Genomic DNA, 22380 nt, shown 5'->3' with positions numbered 1-22380 from the left:
AGCGCATCAGACTCTGCTTCCCCTCAATGAAAACCCAGATCTCCGTTGTTCAACATTTCTCCACCTTACCATTCCTCGGTCATGGAACATCACAGTGTCCTCTTGGCCACAATGCTGAAATGAATGCCACCACAAAACAAAAAATCCAAATAGAATTTATAAACGATTCAAATACTACATAACAAAGTCAACTAATCACCCTTGTGCATTCCCTTAGTGCCTGTCTTTCGTGTGCCTTTGCCTGTCCTAGTGCTCCTACGAAGTGCTACCCCAGTGGATGCAGCATGGCTGGTGGAAGGCCGCTGACCCTCAGTGGGCGAGACCACAGATGGCCTTGCAGGTCGACCTTGAGCAGCTCTGGGCCTAGAAGGCCCGGCTGTAGACTGCACCACCTCCGTATGGGCGGCAACAGTCTGGGCTGGTTAGCTGACAGGCAACAGCAAGGGCACTGGTGGAGTGGCAGTGTAAGAAGGTCGAATGCTGTCATCCTGAGAAGAAAGGAGGTTCGTGCTCCACGGAGCCACTGCCACTCCCCCAGGGCGGCACCTCAGCAATCCTAGTAATCTGTTGGAGGACAGATTGCTGAACTGCTCCGAGACCCTGTAAGCCCCTTTCCACACTGGCAAGCACAGCCATGATAGCAGCAGTCTGAGCTTGCACGGCAGCACTCAGACGTTGGGTCGCTTCCACTTGTGCTGCAATGGAAGTTGAGACTTTGCCCATCACACCCTGCATCATGGTTGGGTCCACAATTGCTCTAATGGAATTGCCCATCACCACCATTCTGGAAATTATGGGCTCCAAGCTCTGCGCAAAGCCCTGTGCAATGTTGGAGCTGGACTTCTCCATGCTCCTTGACAGTGACAACAGGCTCGCTGGCAGGCCTGCCAATGCACCAAGCATTTCATTGTGCATGCCCATCACCCTTCTTCTGAAGGCTGCCCCATCAAAGTGCTCATCTGAGTCCTGTGCAGCAGAATTCATTGTGTGGCCTTGCCCTCCGGGGAGCTGGCATCCACACTACACTTTCCCCCTGCCCAGGCTGCAGGCCACTCGTGCCCAGTGAGTCACCATGTGCAGATCCTGCATCTATACAACCCTCTAAAATACACGTAGTGACAGTTTCTGAGCTGGTGCCTGCGAGTGTCAGATGGAGTGATGGTGTCTCTTCTTCTCCATCACACTCGTTCTTCCTGCACTGGATGGGCTGGTTGGAGTTCTTGTGTATCTGAGAGGGAAGTGGTACATGAGAAGGAGGATTAGGTATGAGCATACCGTCGGCATCAATGATTTCAGCCTCACCAATCACCATGGCCTCAGTGATGGCCCCTTCAATGATGTCTAGCACTGTCTCCTCCAGCCATGCCTATCTCACGCCTGTTAGCTGCTGCTGGTGCTGGTTATGCACCCCCTTGGCCTGCAAGGGAAAGGGAAGTGCGTCAGTGAGTGTGGTGCAATGTGTTTGGGTGATGTGCCTGTCATGGTTGAACAGCTGGCAGTGTGTGCAAGGTGTGAGATGTGGGTGTGAGACTTGCAACAGTGCTAAATGTGTGAGGGTGAGGTGTGAGTCCTAATTGATAGAGATTGTTGGTAGGTGAATGATGGGGGTGTGGTGCATTGGGCAGTGTGTGAGGCTAGTGGTGCAGTTGGTGGGATATGGCATTTGAAGATGCATTCACTCACCTTGACCACTCATGTGAGGTCATTAAACTTCTTTTGGCACTGGATCCAGTTCCTGGGGGAAAAAGATTGGTGGCAGTGACAGCTTCAGCAATCTGCTCCCACTGCCTTCTTGCAGTCAGTCAAGGGCCTCCTGGCCCCCTGTGGATAGAGGACCTGTCTCCTCCTTTCGACCCCCTGCCTAAGGCCGCCAGTGCTGTGTCTGAGAAGCTAGGTGCCCTTTCTCTGCCCTGTTGAGCCATAGCTGCCTTACAGTTGCTTTGACAACAATTACAATGAGGTGTTTATTCAGAAAGCACCTCCCCTTTAAGAAGTGCAGACAACATCTCAAACTGCAGGCTAGCTTTAAACAGAGATCACTTCCCATGAACTTGTGCCCCCTTCTGAGCCAATCAGCAGCGCTCGGCTCAAGGCTTCAATCATGTCAATTAGCAGGCAGCACGAATGTCGAGTGCTGCCTGCATTACTTTCAACGGGTGCGGGCAGATCACGATCCTCGTGCCTGCTTTTGGGCCTTAGCTCATTTTTAGCCCTTTAAATTTAGTCTTTAACTTTATTGTATATTTATGCAAAAACACACTGAATAACATAAAGCCAAACCAATACACACATAACCAAACACAGAACAACAGCAATAGTATCACTGATTAATACCTTTCCCAGCATTTGCAAACATTAAGTTTCCCATGCTCCTATAACCCAATAGCTAAATCCCCATTTTCTATAACAGCACTTTGGTCCAGTTATTGGAGACGAGCCAAACCTAGCCATTAGGATGTTAATTTGATACCGTATTAGCTTTAGTCCTTACCCAACAGATTGCTTGAGCTTTGCCTCTGGGATTCCGGTGAATTTTGGCTTGTCTTCCTTTTAAAAGACATGAATAAGTGTTGACAGAGCTCCTCTGGGATCTCTACCTCCAGATAGGTCTTCATGAATAATCTGAAGCCTTCATAATCTATAGGCTGATGACAAGAAAAATGACATTTAAACAAAGAACATACAAAGCCAACAATTCATTCTCTAATATATAATCTATATTAAACAGTATCAACTTGGGTCACAAATTACATTTATTTAAAAATATTCCCTATCCTGGGCCACAAGTTTTTGTCACCTGTTTTAATGCATCATATTTTCACAAAAATATTTAGGTGCTGTAATTCACAACCAAAAACCAAACTGTAAATTTTATTTTTGTGACTTGTATTTTTGCGATGCTTAATATTTACGTATAAATACAGAAAATATTTATTCACAATGCAATTCTTTAGTAAGAAAAATTTCAGTCATGATCATGAAATTAATGCTGCATATGGTGACAAAAAATACATAAAATTGTAGTTTGCATGACACAGAAGGGATACAAGGGAAAGGTAACTGAAAAATGTTGATTAAAGCTATGGATCGGGCACTGATTACTAACTCTTCTAGCCAGTTCGTTTATATTAAAAAGCTAGCTGTTATGATCACAAAAGTCTATTAGCTAATTAAACCTTCTGTACAGATAATCATTTTAACATGGCAGAACAGTACGAATATAAATTTCCTGTTGTAACTTCATTTAAACTGTTTGAGAAGTTGGACTGTATGCAAATGAGTAAATAAACTATTACCTACAAAACACAACCTCTGTCAGTGATGAACATCAACATTTTTAAGCAATGCTTATAAAATGCACATAACTCTGAATCTGAGACAGCTATAAACATACCATGATACCAAGATACTGTACAGGTAGACTATCCTTTATCCGAAAACCTCGGGACCAGCCGAGTTTCGGATAAAGGAGAATTTCGGATTTCGGAAGGTGGGTCGGCGGGGGGTCGTGCGCACGACTTACGCTCACGCTCAGCGTAAGTCAGTCGGGGTCGGCAGGGGTCGGGGCCGGCGGGGTCGGCGGTTGTCGGGGCTGGCGGGGGGGTCGGCGGCTGGCGGGGTCCGCGGAGGGGTCGGCGGTTGTCGGGGCCGGCGGGGGGGTCGGCGGCTGGCGGGGTCCGCGGGGGGGTCGGCGGTTGTCGGGGCTGGCGGGGTCCGCGGGGGGGTCGGCGGTTGTCGGGGTCGGCGGTTGTCGGGGCTGGCGGGGTCTGCGGGGGGGTCGGCGGTTGTCGGGGTCGGCGGTTGTCGGGGTCCGCGGTTGTCGGGGCTGGCGGGGTCGGCGCCGGCGGGTCCGCGGGGGGGTCGGGGGTCGGCGGTTGTCGGGGCCGGCGGGGTCCGCGGGGGGGTCGGCGGTTGTCGGGGCTGGCGGTTGTCGGGGCTGGCGGTTGTCGGGGCTGGCGGGGTCGGCGGTTGTCGGGGCTGGCGGGGTCGGCGGTTGTCGGGGCTGGCGGGGTCGGCGGTTGTCGGGGCTGGCGGGGTCGGCGGTTGTCGGGGCTGGCGGGGTCGGCGGTTGTCGGGGCTGGCGGCGGGGGGGGGGGGTCGTGCGCACGACTTACCCTTTATCCGAACTTCCGCAACCGGAACCCTCTAAAAACCGAAGGTTTTTTCGTTCAGCGTAAGTCATACGCACGACTTACGCTGAACGAAAAAACCTTCGGTTTTTAGAGGGTTTCGGTTTTCGGAAGTCCGGATAAAGGGTAGTCTACCTGTATTATACTTTTTTTTTAAAAATCCAAAGAATTCATTCAAAATGGTACATATAATTGAAAACAAACCATGTGGAAGAGTAAAAGGTAACAACACAATCTAGATTCGCTCTCACAATTTTAAAATGTAATCTGAAGTCCCTTCTTTATATTACTGCAATAAATGCAGGATATTCCACTCTACTGCACAATGCAGCAAAATAAAAGCCAATATTGCAGTTCAAGTCAGTTGAAATCATGGATTACTACTATCTGTGACTATCCAAAAAAGCACCTGTTTCTTGCAAATCAAAATCTGTGAAAAAACAATCTAACATCTGCATGTGTACACACATCTTTTTATACATAATTTGTTAAAACTATTTTCTCCTTTTGTCTCTTCTCGTGAAGGTGCTGACTCACGCTGGGGTACAATTCATGAATGGCGACTGTATTGATTTCTTTGTGGGTTCAATGATGAGACATTTATGAAAGAGAATGAGTTTTAATCTAAAGTCTGTTCAACTCTTTATACAGCTTTTCAGGAGACACGATGCTAGTGATGCATCTAGAACGAAACTGAAACTAAACTCAACTGCCTTGCTTGTCTCGGTCACATGCCTTCTGCTGGTCAGGCACAAGCAATCAATCAGGCAACTATGCTGGTAAGACATGATAATCAAACAGGCAAATAACATCACTATTTGCTGATATCATTACATCTCCTTTTCTTAAAACAAAAGTATTTTACTTTTAACTAACAACATGTTTTCTTTGTATTAATCTGCATTTTAACTGTAACACTTAATGAACTTACATTATCATTATCATGATCAAGGTTTTTTAACCTTGCTTTGTGTGTTCACATGAAATATGTCATTACACTAGAACTTGAAGAAAGAATAAGATAACATTACTTCCTTCTATAACAATAGTCCTTAAATTTGCTCAATGAGTCTCTCAGGAGGCTTCACGTGTCTTGAGGATTTTCTGATTGATTGTCCTTGAATCTGAGTTGTTGCCTCAGATGATTGGTTCTCAGCTGTGTGCTCAGGTTGTTCAACAGTTGTGTGATCAGGTTGTTCAACAGTATCAGTCTCTTGACCTGCTGTGGCTGGTCCCATGAGAAGATCTCGACGATTTCTTCTCAGAACAGCACCCTCATCTGTCTGAATGGTGTATGATCTTGGTTGAACTTCACTCAGGGCAGTTCCCTTCTGAGTCCATGTGTTTGTTTTGTCTTTGAACCTTACTTGGTCACCAGTGTGGAGTTCAGGTAGGTTTTGTGTTCCTCTGTCATAGTAGTACTTTTGCTTTTCTTTCTGTTGTTCTTTGAACTTCCTCACTTTCTCCCCCTCTTTTGTTTTCAGGAGGTTCTCCGGGATGGGTAGGTTTGACCTTAGCCGACGTCCCATAAGGAGTTGGGCTGGTGACTTACCACACTCGAGCGGCGTTGTGCGGTATACAAGCATGCTCTGGTAGAAGTCAGTTTCACTGTCTTTTGCCTTGTACATCAGTCTTTTCACTGTGTTTGCGGGCTCTCCTGGGTCAACAGCTCTGGACAACGTGTCTGCTGTATACATCAATTTACCCGGTGTGTACGCAACATTCAGTTTACCCGGTGTGTACGCAACATTCAGTTCATCATAGACTGTCTCTCCTTCGCTTTCCACAACGAGGACTCTCTTTACCAGGTTCAGTCTCTCACAGGCTTTTAAACCTAGTATGGCTTGCACATCCTTTGGCACCACGATTAATGCTAGCATGTGCTCTCTGTCCTTGTGTGTTACTTTGACAATGCATCTTCCTTTCACTGGTATATCAGTACCCGAGTATCCTGTCACTTTCACTTTGATTCCATGTATCTTTGGTCTGGGTCTAATTTTCTTAAAATCAGTCTCTGATATCACATTAACTTGTGCTCCAGTATCCAATTTAAATGGAATGTGTATGTCATTCACGTTTAGTGTCAACATCCAGTCTCTTTCTTCTTCTTTGTTTTCAGACACAACATCTACATAGAACTCCTCTATCTCGCTTTCATCTACTGTATGGACCTTGCTTTGTTGCACTTGGTTCTTGCAGCAACGGGCATAATGGTTGTTTTTGTTGCAACTATTGCATGTTTTACCATATGCTGGACACTTTCTTGGTGTATGCTGTGTACCGCATCGACTACATGACTTTCGATTGCCCCTTTCATTTTTGTTCGCTGGCCACGCCTCTTTTTTCACATTGGTGCTCTTTTTGTTAAACGGTTTGTGTCTGTTCATACTCACTGCATCCACGTTGCAGCTACTATCACTGAACAGCTCTTTTGCTTGCGACTTCACAGTCTCTGTAGCCCTACACAGTGTTATGGCTTTTCCCAGGTCTAGATCTTGCTCTCTTAGCAGTCTTTCCCTTAGACCATTATCTGGAATACCACACACCAGTCTGTCTTTTATCAGCGAGTCTTGTCAGTCCCCCAAATTCACACGATTTGCTTCCGTTTCTCAGTTCAGTCACATACTGATCAATAGTCTCACCCGTTTTCTGTACACATGTGAAAAATCTGTGCCTCTCAAACATCACGTTACGTTTAGGTATGCAGTAGGCCTCAAACTGTTCCATTATTTTATCTAGCTTCATTTTGTCTCCATCAACAGCGAATGTGAAGTTATTATACACCTCCAGCGCTTCATCACCCATGACATGTAAGAACACTGACGATTTCTTATTATCACTTTGCTCGTCAGCTCCGATTGCTGATAAATACAACCCCAAACGTTTTTTGAACCTCCTCCAATTTTCAGCCACATTACCTGTCAACTGAAGCGTCGCCGGTGGGTGTAAACCTTCCATTTTTTCACTTCGTTAGCTATTCTCCAATGGTAAGCAACGATGTTCTCTTTTGGCTTGCTAATTTGTGGAGAGCTGATTTAACTTCAGATTTTTTCTCTTCATCTCTTTCAATCACTTCTGACACCATGTATTGATTTCTTTGTGGGTTCAATGATGAGACATTTATGAAAGAGAATGAGTTTTAATCTAAAGTCTGTTCAACTCTTTATACAGCTTTTCAGGAGACATGATGCTAGTGATGCATCTAGAACGAAACTGAAACTAAACTCAACTGTCTTGCTTGTCTCGGTCACATGCCCTATGCTGGTCAGGCACAAGCAATCAATCAGGCAACTATGCTGGTAAGACATGATAATCAAACAGGCAAATAACATCACTATTTGCTGATATCATTACAGCGACAACCCTCTATTACCTCAGTAAGTGGCCATTTTAGGCATGCACCTCAGCAGTGATTTCCAGCAAGCTACTTAACTGCAAGAAGTAACGGAGGTCAAACTGGTTTTCACCTATGTTCATACACAAACAGTTTCCACTAAAGTTGACTGGATAACAATCAAGAAATGGAACCCTAGTTTATCTTGCCCTGCTGCCCAATTAAAGAACCCTGATTTTATAGTAACCCCACTCTAGCTAAAACCAACTAACTTCTAAATTCCAGGAGCCAAACCTGGACCCTTCCTTATATGTACATTTCAGTCCCACACCTCAGAGGAAACCTCTATATATAGTAAAGCCTCACTATAACAAGTTTATCAGGGGACATAAATGATGCTGGTTATAGCAACATACTGGTTTTACTGAATCACTATACTTGCGACATTGTGGTTGGGACTTGCTCAGTGTTCAGATACAGCATCGCAAGATCAGATAGGAAGTACAGTACTCAACCTGCAACTAGAGTATGGTCAAGTTGAAGCTAAGACACATTACTACTTTTAACAAGTAGGCTATAATTAACAAGAAGAAACTCTCCATGAAAATTGGAACTTAGTTACCATTTGTAATTAAAAAGGCTACACTTTTCCACAGATCAAATGGACAAACCCTCACTATTTTGCACAGTGCCTCATTTGCAGTTTTGAGTCCTGTACTTTGACAACTGTACTTGTGACGTGGCTGAACACTGAACAAGTCCTGGCCAAATTATCGCAATTACAGTTTTAAACCTACAACCAGAGCATGATGACAGGCTCAAAAACTAACTGCGAGCTACTACCATAATTACTCAACAGTTCATCCTCGCTTCAATTTCCCCAACTGAACTCTCGTTAACTGGCGTGGGCATTCAATCGGTGAAACTGAAAGAGTAATAAAATAACGAAGTAATTAGTGTGGTAGTAACACCATCCATATAAAGTAGGTTCATCACAGCCAGTTGTACGCTAGAGCGATGTTTATAGTACAGTAATGCTAAAGTGTATATTAAAATGAACACTAGATGGTGTGTGCTTCTAGGACATAACACAATCTAAAATTAGATGCAACGATACGAGGAGTTTCGTAGGGTTAGTTTTGTACCATATTGGTATGGTGCTGGTGGTTAGAAATTCAGTGCAATGCACCTTTTCTGAATGCATGGCCAATAACAATTTCAAAAAGCATGGTACAAGAAAGGCAGGTTAGTCGATCAACCCACTCTTCCCACAGATTGTATACATAACCTATCCATAAGAAGCACAAGGGAAGTGCCAATTAAAACTCTTTGAGCCTCTTCCCTGAAACATTTTTAACAGTTCAGAAGGCCCACTACTAAAACCTGCACAGAATATTCTAAATGTTGCCCCACCAGTATTCTATACAGTTAGCATAACTTCTTATAGTCAAATATATCCTAGCATTTCATTACCTTTATAGATATTAGCTTCACTTTATTGATCACTTACTGAGAGTTTCTAATCAATCATATCCCATTCCTTTTCGTGCTTCACATTTGCTGCTTTTAGTTACAGTTTCCCCCCCAGATTGTTTATATTTGATCACTCGGCACGTAGCATGAGCAGAGCAGAGGACCTCCTGGTGGGTTGGCTCTTGGACCCGTCTTAGTGACCATCCGCTGGTCCGTGCTCCACAATATTGCCCGACAGGATTAATTCAACTGCTTACCCATGGTTCAAGCTCCAGTTGTGCAACTAAGTGGCCCTTAATCAGAAACATGCAATATCTGCCCACTCACTGGATGGCTTCTTGGACTGTTATTTGATTTTCTACAATGCATCCATCGTAACTTAATTATTCTTTTTGTTCAGTTTTGTTCATATCAGTTTGGGTGGGGCAACCTTTCCCTGCATTTTTTATGGTGCCCCCCACCCCCCCCCACATGTAAGGAAAGGCACCCAGTGTGCATCTGCAGGAAGCGGAACTTCATCCAATTCCACAATCCACAGGGCCTTTTCATATTGCACGTGTGTGGTGTGGTAGTCTGTTCCAATGTGCATTACCTTACATTTCTCGGAATTGAAATCTATTTGCCATGCATTTCAAGAATGCTATTTAAATTTGAAATCACAACCTACACCAATCTACTTAGTAAACACAGTTCAGTCCTCAGGTGATTCTGTTCTGGAGGCCCTCATACTTATTGAAGCACTGTGAAGGAATAGCCATGATTCAGAGAAATATACGATACCACGAACGGATTCCTAATATTATTAATAAAAGACAGACTGGGTTTAAAAGACACAAGTCTCAGCAGACAGGCTGTAAACAGAAATACAGGCTTCTGAGAAAAGATCAGTTGATAACAAAGTTGTAAACAAGCTTTGAAATGGGAATTAGTTAAATATTCTAAAACAATGAAAGACTGAAGCAAACCATTGGTGGTTCCGAAAGGTCTACGGTTTGCAACGAACACAATGAGAAGGCCCAATTTAAGATGTTACAAACTAACACGTTGAAACAGAAATACAAACATTAAAAGAGGCATGTGCCTTTGAAAACATGACATCAAGTAAAGAAGCCTGCTGGTCAAATAGTTTTATGTTAAACTTGGATGACAGGAAACACGATTAAATATGCAACCAATTGAGATAGATAGAAAACAAGTAAACACACAGTTAAAGTGGTTTTGATTTACAAATAGTGAAAACCATACCAAGACTTTGAAGATATAACTTCAATAGATGACACCAAGCAATTGCATTGTGTTTGTATTAAACTTGAAGCAGAACGGAGTAAAAATGTCTGCTAAAAAGCAGTTAAGCCAATATTAAGAATCTTCGATAAGAAAGGCATCAAACAGAAACCATAGCTGTCATTGTTTTTATGATGGTTTTTGGAACACCTAAAAGTAGAGAAAAAATTATGCATGCAATAATTGAATTGATAGTAACAGAGAAAGCATTCAAACAGAGGGATCAATAAAGACAATTAGCTGACATCAGCAGAGAACATCAAAGAAGAAACCAATGCCAAAAGGGTATAAAAATAAGACCTTTTTAACAGAAAGTCATAATTTGCTGAACGGGCAGGGCGTTTCTCAACTTTCCAGAGGCATCTCTAAGTTTTTAACTATGAGTCTCGGGTATATCAAAGTGATTGATTTTTGGCGGAGGTTCTGGATTTAGACATAAGAAATAAGAAATGTAACGATGTTCTGGATTTAGAAGTAAGAAATAAGAAATGTAATGAAGTAAAGATTTGAGAATAAGGATCTCTGGGAAATAAGAAATGTAAGCTAATTGTACTTTGAATTGTTAATGTTGCGACTGATTCAACAGATGTTAACTGAATGCCGGCTCTTAAATAAAACTATATATTTTTAGAATTGTCTCAAAGAGTGAATCTGTATAGACTCGCGAACCCACAAATTCTGTACACTCTTTTGTAAGGAGTTGCAGAAATCTGGGGGAGTATTCCGGACCCTCATAATATCCAGAAGGTTACAGTCTAGTTCAACTTATTAAAAGTACTGTCCGGAGGACGGTAACATCTTTAGTTGTTCCTTTCCTTTAGGGAGAGATAGCCTGAACCTTTAGACTCATTTAAGCGTCTTATGGAATTCGGCTATCTCTAACTTAAGTTGAGAGTGAATGTCTGGGGAATACGCCTGATCTGGAATAGCCCAAAAGGGCTAGGACTGTAATTAACCCTTCAGCACTTGTCTATCATCTCGCAGTCCCAATTTTGAATAGGAGCTGATTGAGACTTTCCTACAGTTACGACAGCAGATGGCATCTTTTTAGATATTTGACATCAATGTTTTCTCGATTGTTCAAAATTGGTCCGGATTTTGCAGCAAGAGTTGCCCTGCTCTTCCAGAAGCTTCGGCACTGGCAGCTCACCAAGAGACTCAGCATTCACATCATTGCAAAGCTGTGACGTTGCAGTAGTTACCCACTAGATAGGCCAGAGAAAGTTAGGGCTTGTCCATTCCAGTGTAAGTGCCCTTTTAATGGCATAGTAAGTCTTAATTATGGCCAAACAACCGCTTTGGCACTGAAAATTTACTTTTACAAGTATGGTGTCTCATTCCTTCAGATTTTAATTATTGTTGGAGATTTTAAAAAATTATTTAAAATTTTTTAAAATTTACTTTTTCTTTGAGTCTCTCGGCGAGCTACCGGTGTACCGAAGTTTCTGGAAGAGCAGGGCAACTCGGACAGCAACTTCCTGATTTCCCCGTTTAACTGCACGTGTGGACGTCAGAAGTTGCTGTCCGATTTACTCCTTAATAACAGTGACCGCTGATACTCTCACTGTTATCTTATTGAAACATAAGATACTGAGGGGGCTTGATAAGGTTGATGCAGAGAGGATGTTTCCCCTCGTGGGGAAATCTAGAACTCGGGGGCATAGTTTCAGAATAAAGGGTCGCCCATTTAGAACTGTGATGAGGAGGAATTTCTTCTCGGAGGGTCGTAAATCTGTGGAATTCTCTGCCCCAGAGAGCTGTGGAGGCTGGGCCATTAAATACATTTAAGATGGATAGACAGACAGATTTTTGCATAATAAGGGAGTGAAGGGTTATGGGGAGCGGGCAGGGAAGTGGCTTTGAGCCCAAGATCAGCCATGATCTTATTGAATGGCGGAGCAGGTTCGAGGGGCCAAGTGGCCTATTCCTGCTCCTATTTCTTATGTTCTTATGTTCTTATTTTGATCTCTTTCTTAATCCCATCTTTCTTTCCCTCCCTTTATTCTGCTTTCTGTTACTGATTTTAAATTGAATTAAATATTCCAACTTACACTTCCTGGTTAAGACACTGCATGACTCAGTAAGGATTCTTCAATTTGATTGGTTGAGGAGACATGCCGTTGCTTGCCTTCCCAGATCCCCTGTAGAGGGCACCGCTCTCTAAAGACCACAAATCGCAGTGTAAAAGCCCTCAAAGTGCAAGGAACAGCTAGCACCATTTATTCGCTGCTGACTGCAAAATCCAGGCCATTTTCTCAGTCTGTGGGAAAATGTGTACCATCTTGCACAGTGGATTATTTGGGGATACTGCAATAACATAAATACTGTGACAACAAGAGCAGGTCAGAGGCTAGGTATTCTGCGGCGAGTGTCTCACCTCCCGACTCTCCAAAGCCTTTCTACCACCTACAAGGCACAAGTCAGCAGGCCAATTACCGCCCCATCAGTCTACTCTCAATCATCAGCAAAGTGATGGAAGATGTCATCGACAGTGCTATCAAGCGGCACTTACTCACTGATGCCCAGTTTGGGTTCCGCCAGGACCACTCGGCTTCCGACCTCATTACAGCCTTGGTCCAAACATGGACAAAAGAGCTGAATTCCAGAGGTGAGGTCAAAGTGACTGCCCTTGACATCAAGGCAGCATTTGACCGAGTGTGGCGTCACGGAGGCCTAGTAAAACTGAAGTCAATGGGAATCAGGTGGGGGGACGACTCTCCACGCTGGAGTCATACCTAGCATAAAGGAAGATGGTTGTGGTGGTTGGAGGTCCTCGTGCAAGAAACATAGAAAGCTAGAATGCAGGTACAGCAAGCAATAAGGAAGGCAAATGACATGTTGGCCTTTATTGCAAGGGGTTTGGTGTATAAGAGTGAGGAAGTCTTGCTACAATTGTACAGGGCCTCGGTGAGACCACACCTGGAGTACTGTGCACAGTTTTGGTCTCCTTATCTAAGGAAGGATATACTTGCCTTGGAGGCGGTGCAACAAAGGTTCACTAGATTGATTCCTGGGATGAGAGGGCTGTCCTATGATGAGAGATTGTGTAGAATGGGCCTATACTCTCTGGAGTTTAGAAGAATGAGAGGTGATCTCATTGAAACATACAAGATTCTGAGGGGGACTGACAGGGTAAATGCGGAGAGGTTGTTTCCCCCGGCTGGAGTGTCTAGAACTAGAGGGCAGTGTCTCAGGATAAGGGGTAGGCCAGTCTGAGATGAGGCCGAATTTCTTCACTCAAGAGGGTTGTGAATTTTTGGAATTCTCTGCTCCAGAGGGCTGTGCATGCAGAGTCTTTGAGTATATTCAAGGCTGAGATAGATAGATTTTTGGACTTTAGGGGAATCAAGGAATATGGAGATCGGGCGGGAAAGTGGAGTTGAGGTCGATGGTCAGCCATGATCTTACTGAATGGCGGAGCAGGCTCGAGGGGCCGTATAGCCTACTCCTGCTCTTATTTCTTATGTTATCACAGCCCCAGGACATCGCTGTAGGAGATCCTCAGGGCAGTGTCCTAGGCCCAACCATCTTTAGCTGCTTCATCAATGACCTTCCCTCCATCATAAGGTCAGAAGTGGGGATGTTCGCCGATGACTGCACAGTGTTCAGTGCCATTCACAACTCCTCAGATAATGAAGCAGTCCATGCCCGCACGCAACAATACCTGGATGACATTCAGGCTTGGGCTGATAAGTGGCAGGTAACATTCGCGCCACACAAGTGCCAGGCAATGACTATCTCCAACAAGCGAGCGTCTAACCACCGCCTCTTGACATTCAACGGCATTACCATCGCTAAATCCCCCATCAATATCCTGGGGGGTCACCATTGACCAGAAACTTAACTGGACCAGCCACATAAATACTGTGGCAACAAGAGCAGGTCAAAAGCTAGACTCTACGGCGAGTGTCTCACCTCCTGACTCCCCAAAACCTTTCCACCATCTACAAGGCACAAGTCAGGAGTGTGATGGAATACTCTCCACTTGCCTGGATGAGTGCAGCTCCAACAACACTCAAGAAGCTTGACACCATCCAGGACAAAGCAGCCCATTTGATTAGCACCCCATCCACCACCAAAAAAAACAGGAGAATGTTGAACACACTGCACTAGAGACAGAGGTTCAAATAACATTATGAAAATATTCTTGAGTAATGAACCCGATGCGGCAGCAGCCATGACTGTCATTGTGGAGCCCAGAGGAGCACTCCATCAGGATGCACACGCCAACTTAACCACCGGGATCATGAGGCTCAAAAGGCACTGAGCCCTCCAGAAAAAGCTGGCGGCAATCGGCATCGGGCCAGATTAGTTTAGATTAGAATTCTAATTTGATTCTTCCAACTGAGATTTTTCCAAGTGGAAAAATCAAATTATGGCTTTCTGCACACACAGTCTACTTCAGTTTATATGTATTTGAAAATAATTTTAGTTGAAACTCAATGTTGAATGAATAGAATTTTAACTAAGCTTTTACCTAAAAGCTACTCATTTACTTCAGAAAGCGTGTCAGAGAGAGAGGAGGAAAGAAAGACACAGTCTTTGTCTTTCAGAAGATAATTACATCACCTGTTATAGAATTGCAAATATTTTAATTAATTACAATTGTTAAAGCACAGATATAATATAATTTAACCCAAAACATTGCTAACACTCCCACATTATTTTGCAATAAAATATATTTAACTTCTTCCATCATGTACATTGGTGGCCCTAATATAGTTCGTCACATAACATAAAAAGGTGCATCTTCCAACTCACTGTAAGCAAAGCCACAGGAGATCATCTAGTGTACACTTAAAACAGTTACTGTAAAAGGCTAAATGACAAACTTAAACTTATTCAGATTCCAGTGCTGGGTCAAATATATTCAAAGTAAAACAGTGAATACCTAGAAAATATTTATTCTTTAAATATTAGCGGAAGTTATTTTTTTCTTTCTTCAATGAAACATTAACACAGTTGGGTTTCATGATTAGAAAAAAAATCAGCTGTTATGATGCATTGGGATATGCGCTGTGATATGTGGAGATCTTGCAGTGACAGTACTGCATTCAGCAGTGATGGTGATTGATATGTGGTGACAATGTAATTCTTATGCTGGGACATGGTGACCATGCAGTAACTAAGCAGGGACTATATTGGGATGTATGGTGATATGAAGGAACTATTTGACAACTGTTATGAGGAGTCACGGTACTGCACTACAAGTTGGTTGTGACTTGTCGTGACCATACTAACTGTTGCAACAAAAACTGGCGATGCTGTGCCATGGAGTAATCTTATCAACGTTTGCATGAACATAATTATTCTTATTTCAGAAGCTAGAGTTAATGATATTATTCATGAATATTTGAATGTAGAATTATTTGGATTATTAAGGTTGACCTGTTTTTAATCCAGAACAGTGAATTATATTCAAAACATGGACACAGGCAGCCTAATTTTCTCACAGCACAGGTGTACAAATTATATTTCTGCCCAGAACAAAAGCAATTCATAATTCTCTCCAAAATAATGTAGAACAGATATGGGTCAAATTATGGCTGGTCAGTATTTCAATACCCCCATCATGTTTTTTTAATGCAATCAGATAAAAGGGTATAATAATGTTGAACACATGCTACACTAAATAAAAGCATGTCTTAACCATGCACTATTTATTTTTGTTTATTGATGGACATCAGTCTCTACTCAGATAGGAATCCTTGAAACTGTACATCGACAATTTACTTATGCACTTTTACAGTCTCCTATCCAGAGAAAGAGGAACTCAATAGAACAATTAAAAAAATTGAAGTAACAGCACAACTTGCATCGAACCTTTCAGTTCACAATGGAAAAATGGCTAGAGTTAAGCTGATCTGCTGATCAGTCATTAAACTCAAACTTGATTACTTTTTACCACTGCGGCACTTAAATACAAATCACTGATTTAACAGTAGGATAGCGTAAGGATTGCAGATGCGGTCATGCCTTTCTGCCACTTGCAGCAGCTTCAATGGCTCATTTCCATGATAGTTTCAAATTGAAAGCATGGAAATCTTTGTAAATCTTCATAAAAATGTTGAGAGATTAAATGCAATGTGAATGGTAAAATGCAGGCAGCAAGCATAGAAGACAAAAGCAAAAATAGTAACATGCTTACTTGATTTAGAATATCTTGCTTCTGCAGAGTTGTGTGAATTGAAGGACAGACAGAAAGAAACAAAGGAAGAAATAGGTTATTGAACAGTAATAGAAAGATTTGCAAAAGAGCCAGTAAATGGTTGGTAGAATTGATTTTTTTCAGAAAGTGAAGTACAGTAAACTCCTGTTTAAATGGCACTTAATCATCCGGAATTCTCTAATAACCAGCAAAATTGATCCTCAGAAAACAACACCTCAATAACCGGAAATGTTGCCGAGCCCGAGTCTTAGTTTCTGTTTGCTTCAGAATATTGAGAGTGGCAGCTACTTTAGAATTGAATATGTGTTTCCCAGAGACTCAATGGGTGAATTCATTTTTCAGGATGTTACTGTGCCATATAGACTAGGGAAGTCCCAGGTTCTATTGCTGATTTGATGTGAAATTGATTTTCTGAAATCACTGGATTCTCTTGGGAGGCTGAGAGATTTCTTTTTAAAACTTATGGGGTTTGTTTTTTGCTGTTTCTCTTTGCTCATCATTGTAACAAATGACAGTGCTGGGAAATGGAGCACTTTTTGGTGAGAGGAGTTAACATCAAGGACGGTCAGATTATGCACTCAATCCCTGTCGGGGAGAAAGAGCTGAATTTTCTCCATTTGGAGGTTTACAGGTGCGTGTGAACCACCCGATGGAGTCATGGCTGTCAGGTGATAGGTCGGAAATATTCAGATGTATAGGGAATAATATATAGTTGGTAGGGAATAATAAATACATCATAGGGACTTACCCAGAAGAAAAAAAGGTGAGTTAGGTAGAGATTGAAATGTGAGTGTGGATATGCTATATAGAAGGCATTGGTGTGGATAAGTTACTTGGAGGGCAATGTACACTTGCCAGTGGAAGCTGAAAATTGATGTCCAGATAAGGATTATACCAGATAAAAGTTGGTCATATTATGTAAATAGCATTCAAATCTTATTTTATTTTTGTTTGTTAAAAATAGCCTCGGTAGATATACCTCTCCGTTATCCAGAATTTTCAATCAAACGGCACCATCCCGGTCCCGTCGGTGCCGGATACGAAAGAGTTTACTGTACATTGTACCGCATGTACAGGTTTGTGCCAAACACGATCACTCACAGAGCCATCTTTGGCTTATGAGAAAAGGACACATCCACAAACGTTTGTTTCTTCACTTCCTTTTAAATGGGCACACTCACCAGGAATAGTATTTGGCAAGTCTTTTGTTTAAATGAATGCAATGGTTTAAGTTGATGCATTATTGCTTTATTTGCACATGAACATCACGCTAATAAAAATGATGCAAAGCTCCTGTGACTCTCTTTCTTTCTGAAACCAAAACAGTTTTACCACGCATTTTTTGATAGACACTGTTCCTTTAAGACAATACCTAATGATTAGTTCAACGTTTCATAAATGGTCTACATCGTCAAAAAAGTTTCCCATACAATGCCTACACCTGTGCACAGCGTAGGTCACTCGATAGCAGAACAGGAGTACTGATCACCTTTCCCATTCCCTTCGCCTGGAGATGCTATGGTTAACTGTGGCATTCCCATCACCCCTCCAGTTGAAGCTTACTCGCAGGAATCAAACGTGGACCCTTCTTATTTTGTACTGCTTAGTACCGCATCAAGCAACAAATTTACCCATTGATACATCCAGAAAGCTACTCAATTTATTCATGAAGTGGGCATTTTAACAATTAAGTATAGTCACAATTGAATACTGATAAACCTTTGTCGCAGTACTATGACTGAGACTCATTTGAGGTTTCTAATGAATCTGACAATAGAAAACATTGTGCAGTGCTCAAGAATTTAAAGCAAACAAAGCTAGGAAGGAAGAATGAGACAGCTGTGAGAAGATGAAGGGAAAGAGGCAGCAAAATGCAGCTGTGTAGCAGATCCCTGTTTTTTTTATGTGGCAGAATGTCTGCCAGTTTTTTCTTTCCCCGAGACAGGGTGCCCCATCGAGTGGCTCATCTAGAAACCTATTAAACATACCAATAGGTTCTGTCAAGTCTGAATGTCAGTGTTGCAGCTCTTTGGTTATAAGCAGAAACCCCTTTTGCTACAAGGAGTGGGCTTCCAGTAGCAGCCAATATTTAAAAGAGAAAGAACCAAGGTATAATATGCATCCCAAGCACACAGGAGTCCCAAAACTACACGGTGCAGCTCGACTAGAATCAAAATAAAACATGGATTTTAAAAAGCAGTCGAGGTTTTTTTTTAAGGAAAGCTTTTTCTCAAAGAGACAGTTAAGTTTATCTTTTAGATTGCTACTTGTCAGTACTAAAATAGCAACAACTGTAAACAAAAATAATCTAGGAAAAGCAGACTAAATTATAGATGTGGACATGCCCTGAATCTTTTGCATTCCCTGGAGTAACTCTTTAGAGTAAATTAACGAACAGTTTCCAACAGCCACCTCATGTGTCAAAGTAGCTGGGGCCCAGCATGGAGCTCCTGCACAGCTCAAAAATCATGTGCACTGACACACGTGCGTTGGATTGCCCCAACTTCACATCTAGTTGACAGCCAAACTGGCTGCTGGGGAGGGAAGCACTGCTTTCCCTCTTGAGGAAGGTGGAAAAGTAAACTCAAAGAGTGAGTTACTGTTACTCCAGGCTGCCCTCACGCACGCTTCAGTGTCCAGTTGCACTGGTATTGAAGTTTCTCATCTTAAAAAGTAATGGTGAAGGGAGACAATAGACAGGTAAATTACTCCATGATCCGTCCGACACAGCATTTTGAGTATTTAAGATGAGTAACTTCAATACTAGTGATAGTATATTGAGGCATTTTCAAGTTTAAAAGCCAGCCTTTGGTCATTTTATTGTGCCATTTTGCCACAAGAAACAGTAGCAAAATCAGCTGCAAACTCAAAACATATTTCTGAGACAGCAATGTCTCCGAGTGGACTCCACAAGAAGATGATATTTTACACTGATGTAGTCCAGCTTTTAATTATTGAATGGTCACATTATTGCTTTGCAAAGCATTTTAGAAATGTAACAATACCAATAAATGTCAATGACCCCCCACTATACTTTGCAATAAACTGTTCCAGCCTCAACATTTAATCAGAGACTATTATTGCACCATACACTTCAAGTTCTGAAATTCATTACTTAGTAAACTACTGAAATTCATCATGTTCTAAAAAAAGTCAATGCTGCATTCTATTTTTAAATGACTTATTAGTTTAACCCTTTGTCCGGAGCATTTGTAATCAAAAACCGTAACAACTGTGTAGCATTCACTCGATATTTCTGTTGTGCTCAGTAGAAAGGACTACGCCCGCAAGACAGCCCTCACTCCCTACAAACCTTAAACACACAACATCTGGTAATGAAGTGTTGCCCGGAGTTGAAACACAGGTCAGTCAGCATCTGTAGAGAGAACAGCGCTCCCTCCACAAATGTTGACAGACTTGTTGTATGTTTCCAGCATTTTCTGTTTTTATTTCAGATCTCCAGCATCTGCAGTATTTTGCTTTTTACAGTGTTACTGTACTGTAATTTGTTCTGACCCCTTTCACATTTTCCTACAGGTAACAGAAGAATAATGGATCACTTTGTCAGGCCTTGTGGCTTAAGATATAATTTTATGAATCGGATTTTTTAAGAGTCAAAATTTAACAGTTGCAAAATATCAACACAGCAGGATCTACCTCACTAGAACGTAAACTTACAGTTGCCTCAGGTTCACAAAACACTAAGATGCAACACATCACTAACTCTCCTAGAACACTAAAGCTGGGTCACTTAAATATGCGATTAAATCCAAACCCATGGCGCTTTCACGTGCTCACCATTACACAGGACGCTTCACATTAGAATAGGAAGAGCTAGCGAGCAGATTCGCTTCAGGATTATAACTGTTGCTACCCTTTGATCTCAGAAGACCAAAAGCTGATTGGCAGATAGGTATCATACACAGTTGAACAAAGCTATCAAATTAAAGTGGTAGTTTCTTAGACCTCATAATAGATGCTAGACAAAAACCTGCACATGACTAGTTCCAAGTACTTTTACTGAGGTTATTTTCCAGATAAAGTAAGCAGACTGTCCCCGTAAACCTCTGAGAAAGCTTCCCTGAAGAGTACCTTGGAATACTAAAATCTCTTGTTGCTTCACAGGGTTTCTGTGGTTGCATTACATAGAAAATTAGGAGCAGGAGTAGGCCATTCGGCCCTTCGAGCCTGCTCCACCATTCCAGCATGCGTTAATGTGTAATCTGTTTACAGTTAACAAGTCAAAGTGGTCTAATAACTGTGTGAATCCAAATTTCATATTCATAGGGTAACAACAGCATAACTTCGGGGGAGGGGGGAAGAATCGGAGAGGATATTTTCAGATTTTTGCCCCACCTAATTGGCCTTGGATATTTCTCTTTTTTTTACCTCTTCAGTAGATTGCATGGACCTGGGTAGGTAGAGAATGTCTGAATCGAGAAGCATTAAGACATCGCGACTATATGGGACAGGCTAGATGGACCAGCTGGTCTTTTTCTATCCGGCATTTTTGTATGTTAGTAAAACATAATAAGCGACTTTTTAATGTAATGTTGTAGGCTTAGTGATATAAAACTACTATAGGACTAGGTCAGAAGTGTTCAGACTGCTGCTAAAGCTTTCTGTATAAGTAATGATACACAAAAATCATTATTTTTATATTAAACACTCTGTGCAGCATAAAACAGGTTTTATTTAGACTAATGATTCCAGATTGGCATCAGAGGGATATTCTGCTGTGTAACCATATACATCAATAAATGCTCTCCACCACTAACCAAGAGTTTATACTTTCTACAATGTGCAACTGTTGCTGTCCCATGATTCATTCAAGTTCAATACTTTGAAGCAATTCAGACCTTATTCGGATCCAGTTGATGCTCTAAATCTAGTATTTTTTTAATGTTAGATCGCTAGCCCCAGAAAGTATATTCAACATATTTTAACAACTTCTATTTATACAGCACTCCTCACTTAAAAGAACAGCTCAGAATGCTTTACCAGGCATAGGGATGGAAGCGGAACAGAAAGTGAGGGAATTTGGGCAGGAGGAGGGAGGCAAAGGCACAATTCAAGAAGTAGGTTTTTAAGGACTCTCCTGAAGTCTGGGAAAGAAGTAAAAATAAGGAAAGGTTAGGCAGAGAGAAGGGCACAATAAACGTAAGTCCTTAGTAACAAACTCTGATATTGGAGTGGAGGAGGCAGGGAACAAGTAGTAATCCAAAAATCAGAGAAAAGCTGTGTGTGGGCTGGGACACTTGAGTGAAGAGTCCTTAAGTAGGATGCTAATATTGATTTCCTGAGCCAGTGGAGCTTGATAAGAGCCAGGTGATGGGAGTGCAGAACTGAGTGCAGGAGAAGGTTTGTATTATGTCCGTGTATAATTGAGACACGGACTGCAGGAGTTGATTATAACAAGTCTTTACTGAATGGAGACAACCTGGAAACTGAAACTACAGAAGCCTGCTAGGGTCTTTTATACAGGGGTGGTCACTGCCTGTACTGCAGTCTTAGACCAGTTATTCCCTTAAAAGGTACATACACAACAATTCCTCCCCTTTTAGATAAACAGTACATAACATTCATTTAACAACTAAATAATAACTAATTACAATTACAGTTGCTAGATACATTGGTTGAAGTTAAGCAATTATAAGTTCAGTCTTTGAGGAGGCTTCCTGATTCTGTCTGGATAACGCCTCTTTGGGGTATCAGGTTCTTCTGGCAAGGTTGAGTCGGGATCAATGTCGTTGTTTGGTTCGTCTGCTTCCAATATCACCGATTCTGCGGTAGATGCAATTGGTACTTCGGTTTCATCGCCAGGTGTATCAGATCGTGGTGTGGAGTTGACGTTTTCCAGTGACTCTAGAATCTGGTCAGCATGGCGTCTTACAATGCTCTCTCCAACGTCCACGGTATACATTAGAGGTCCTTGCCGTGTACAGATCGTTCCTGGCTGCCATTTCTCTGTGCGGTAGTCCCGGGCCAAA

At 42.2% G+C, this 22380-nt stretch overlaps 1 protein-coding gene across 5 annotated transcripts in view; it reads right to left on the bottom strand.

The window, feature by feature from the left end:
* The window catches only part of LOC147120179 (diacylglycerol kinase beta-like), a 752216-nt gene that overhangs the window by 514724 nt on the left and 215112 nt on the right, over nucleotides 1-22380 (bottom strand). For 4 of the 5 annotated variants that reach the window (XM_085985737.1, XM_085985736.1, XM_085985741.1 and 1 more), the window contains one exon: nucleotides 2492-2645. In XM_085985737.1, the coding sequence (XP_085841863.1) occupies nucleotides 2492-2645 (154 nt within the window). Of the gene's footprint in view, nucleotides 1-2491; nucleotides 2646-16369; nucleotides 16388-22380 lie in introns of those variants that run through there. The other variant, XM_085985740.1, reaches the window with a different exon arrangement.

Source organism: Somniosus microcephalus, chromosome 4 (genome assembly GCF_052327205.1).
Source record: "Somniosus microcephalus isolate GS21.2 chromosome 4, FLI_Smic_1.0, whole genome shotgun sequence".
Taxonomy (NCBI): Eukaryota; Metazoa; Chordata; class Chondrichthyes; order Squaliformes; family Somniosidae; genus Somniosus; species Somniosus microcephalus.
Note: the sequence above shows the minus strand (reverse complement) of the source record. Positions and strands in the feature narration are given on the sequence as shown.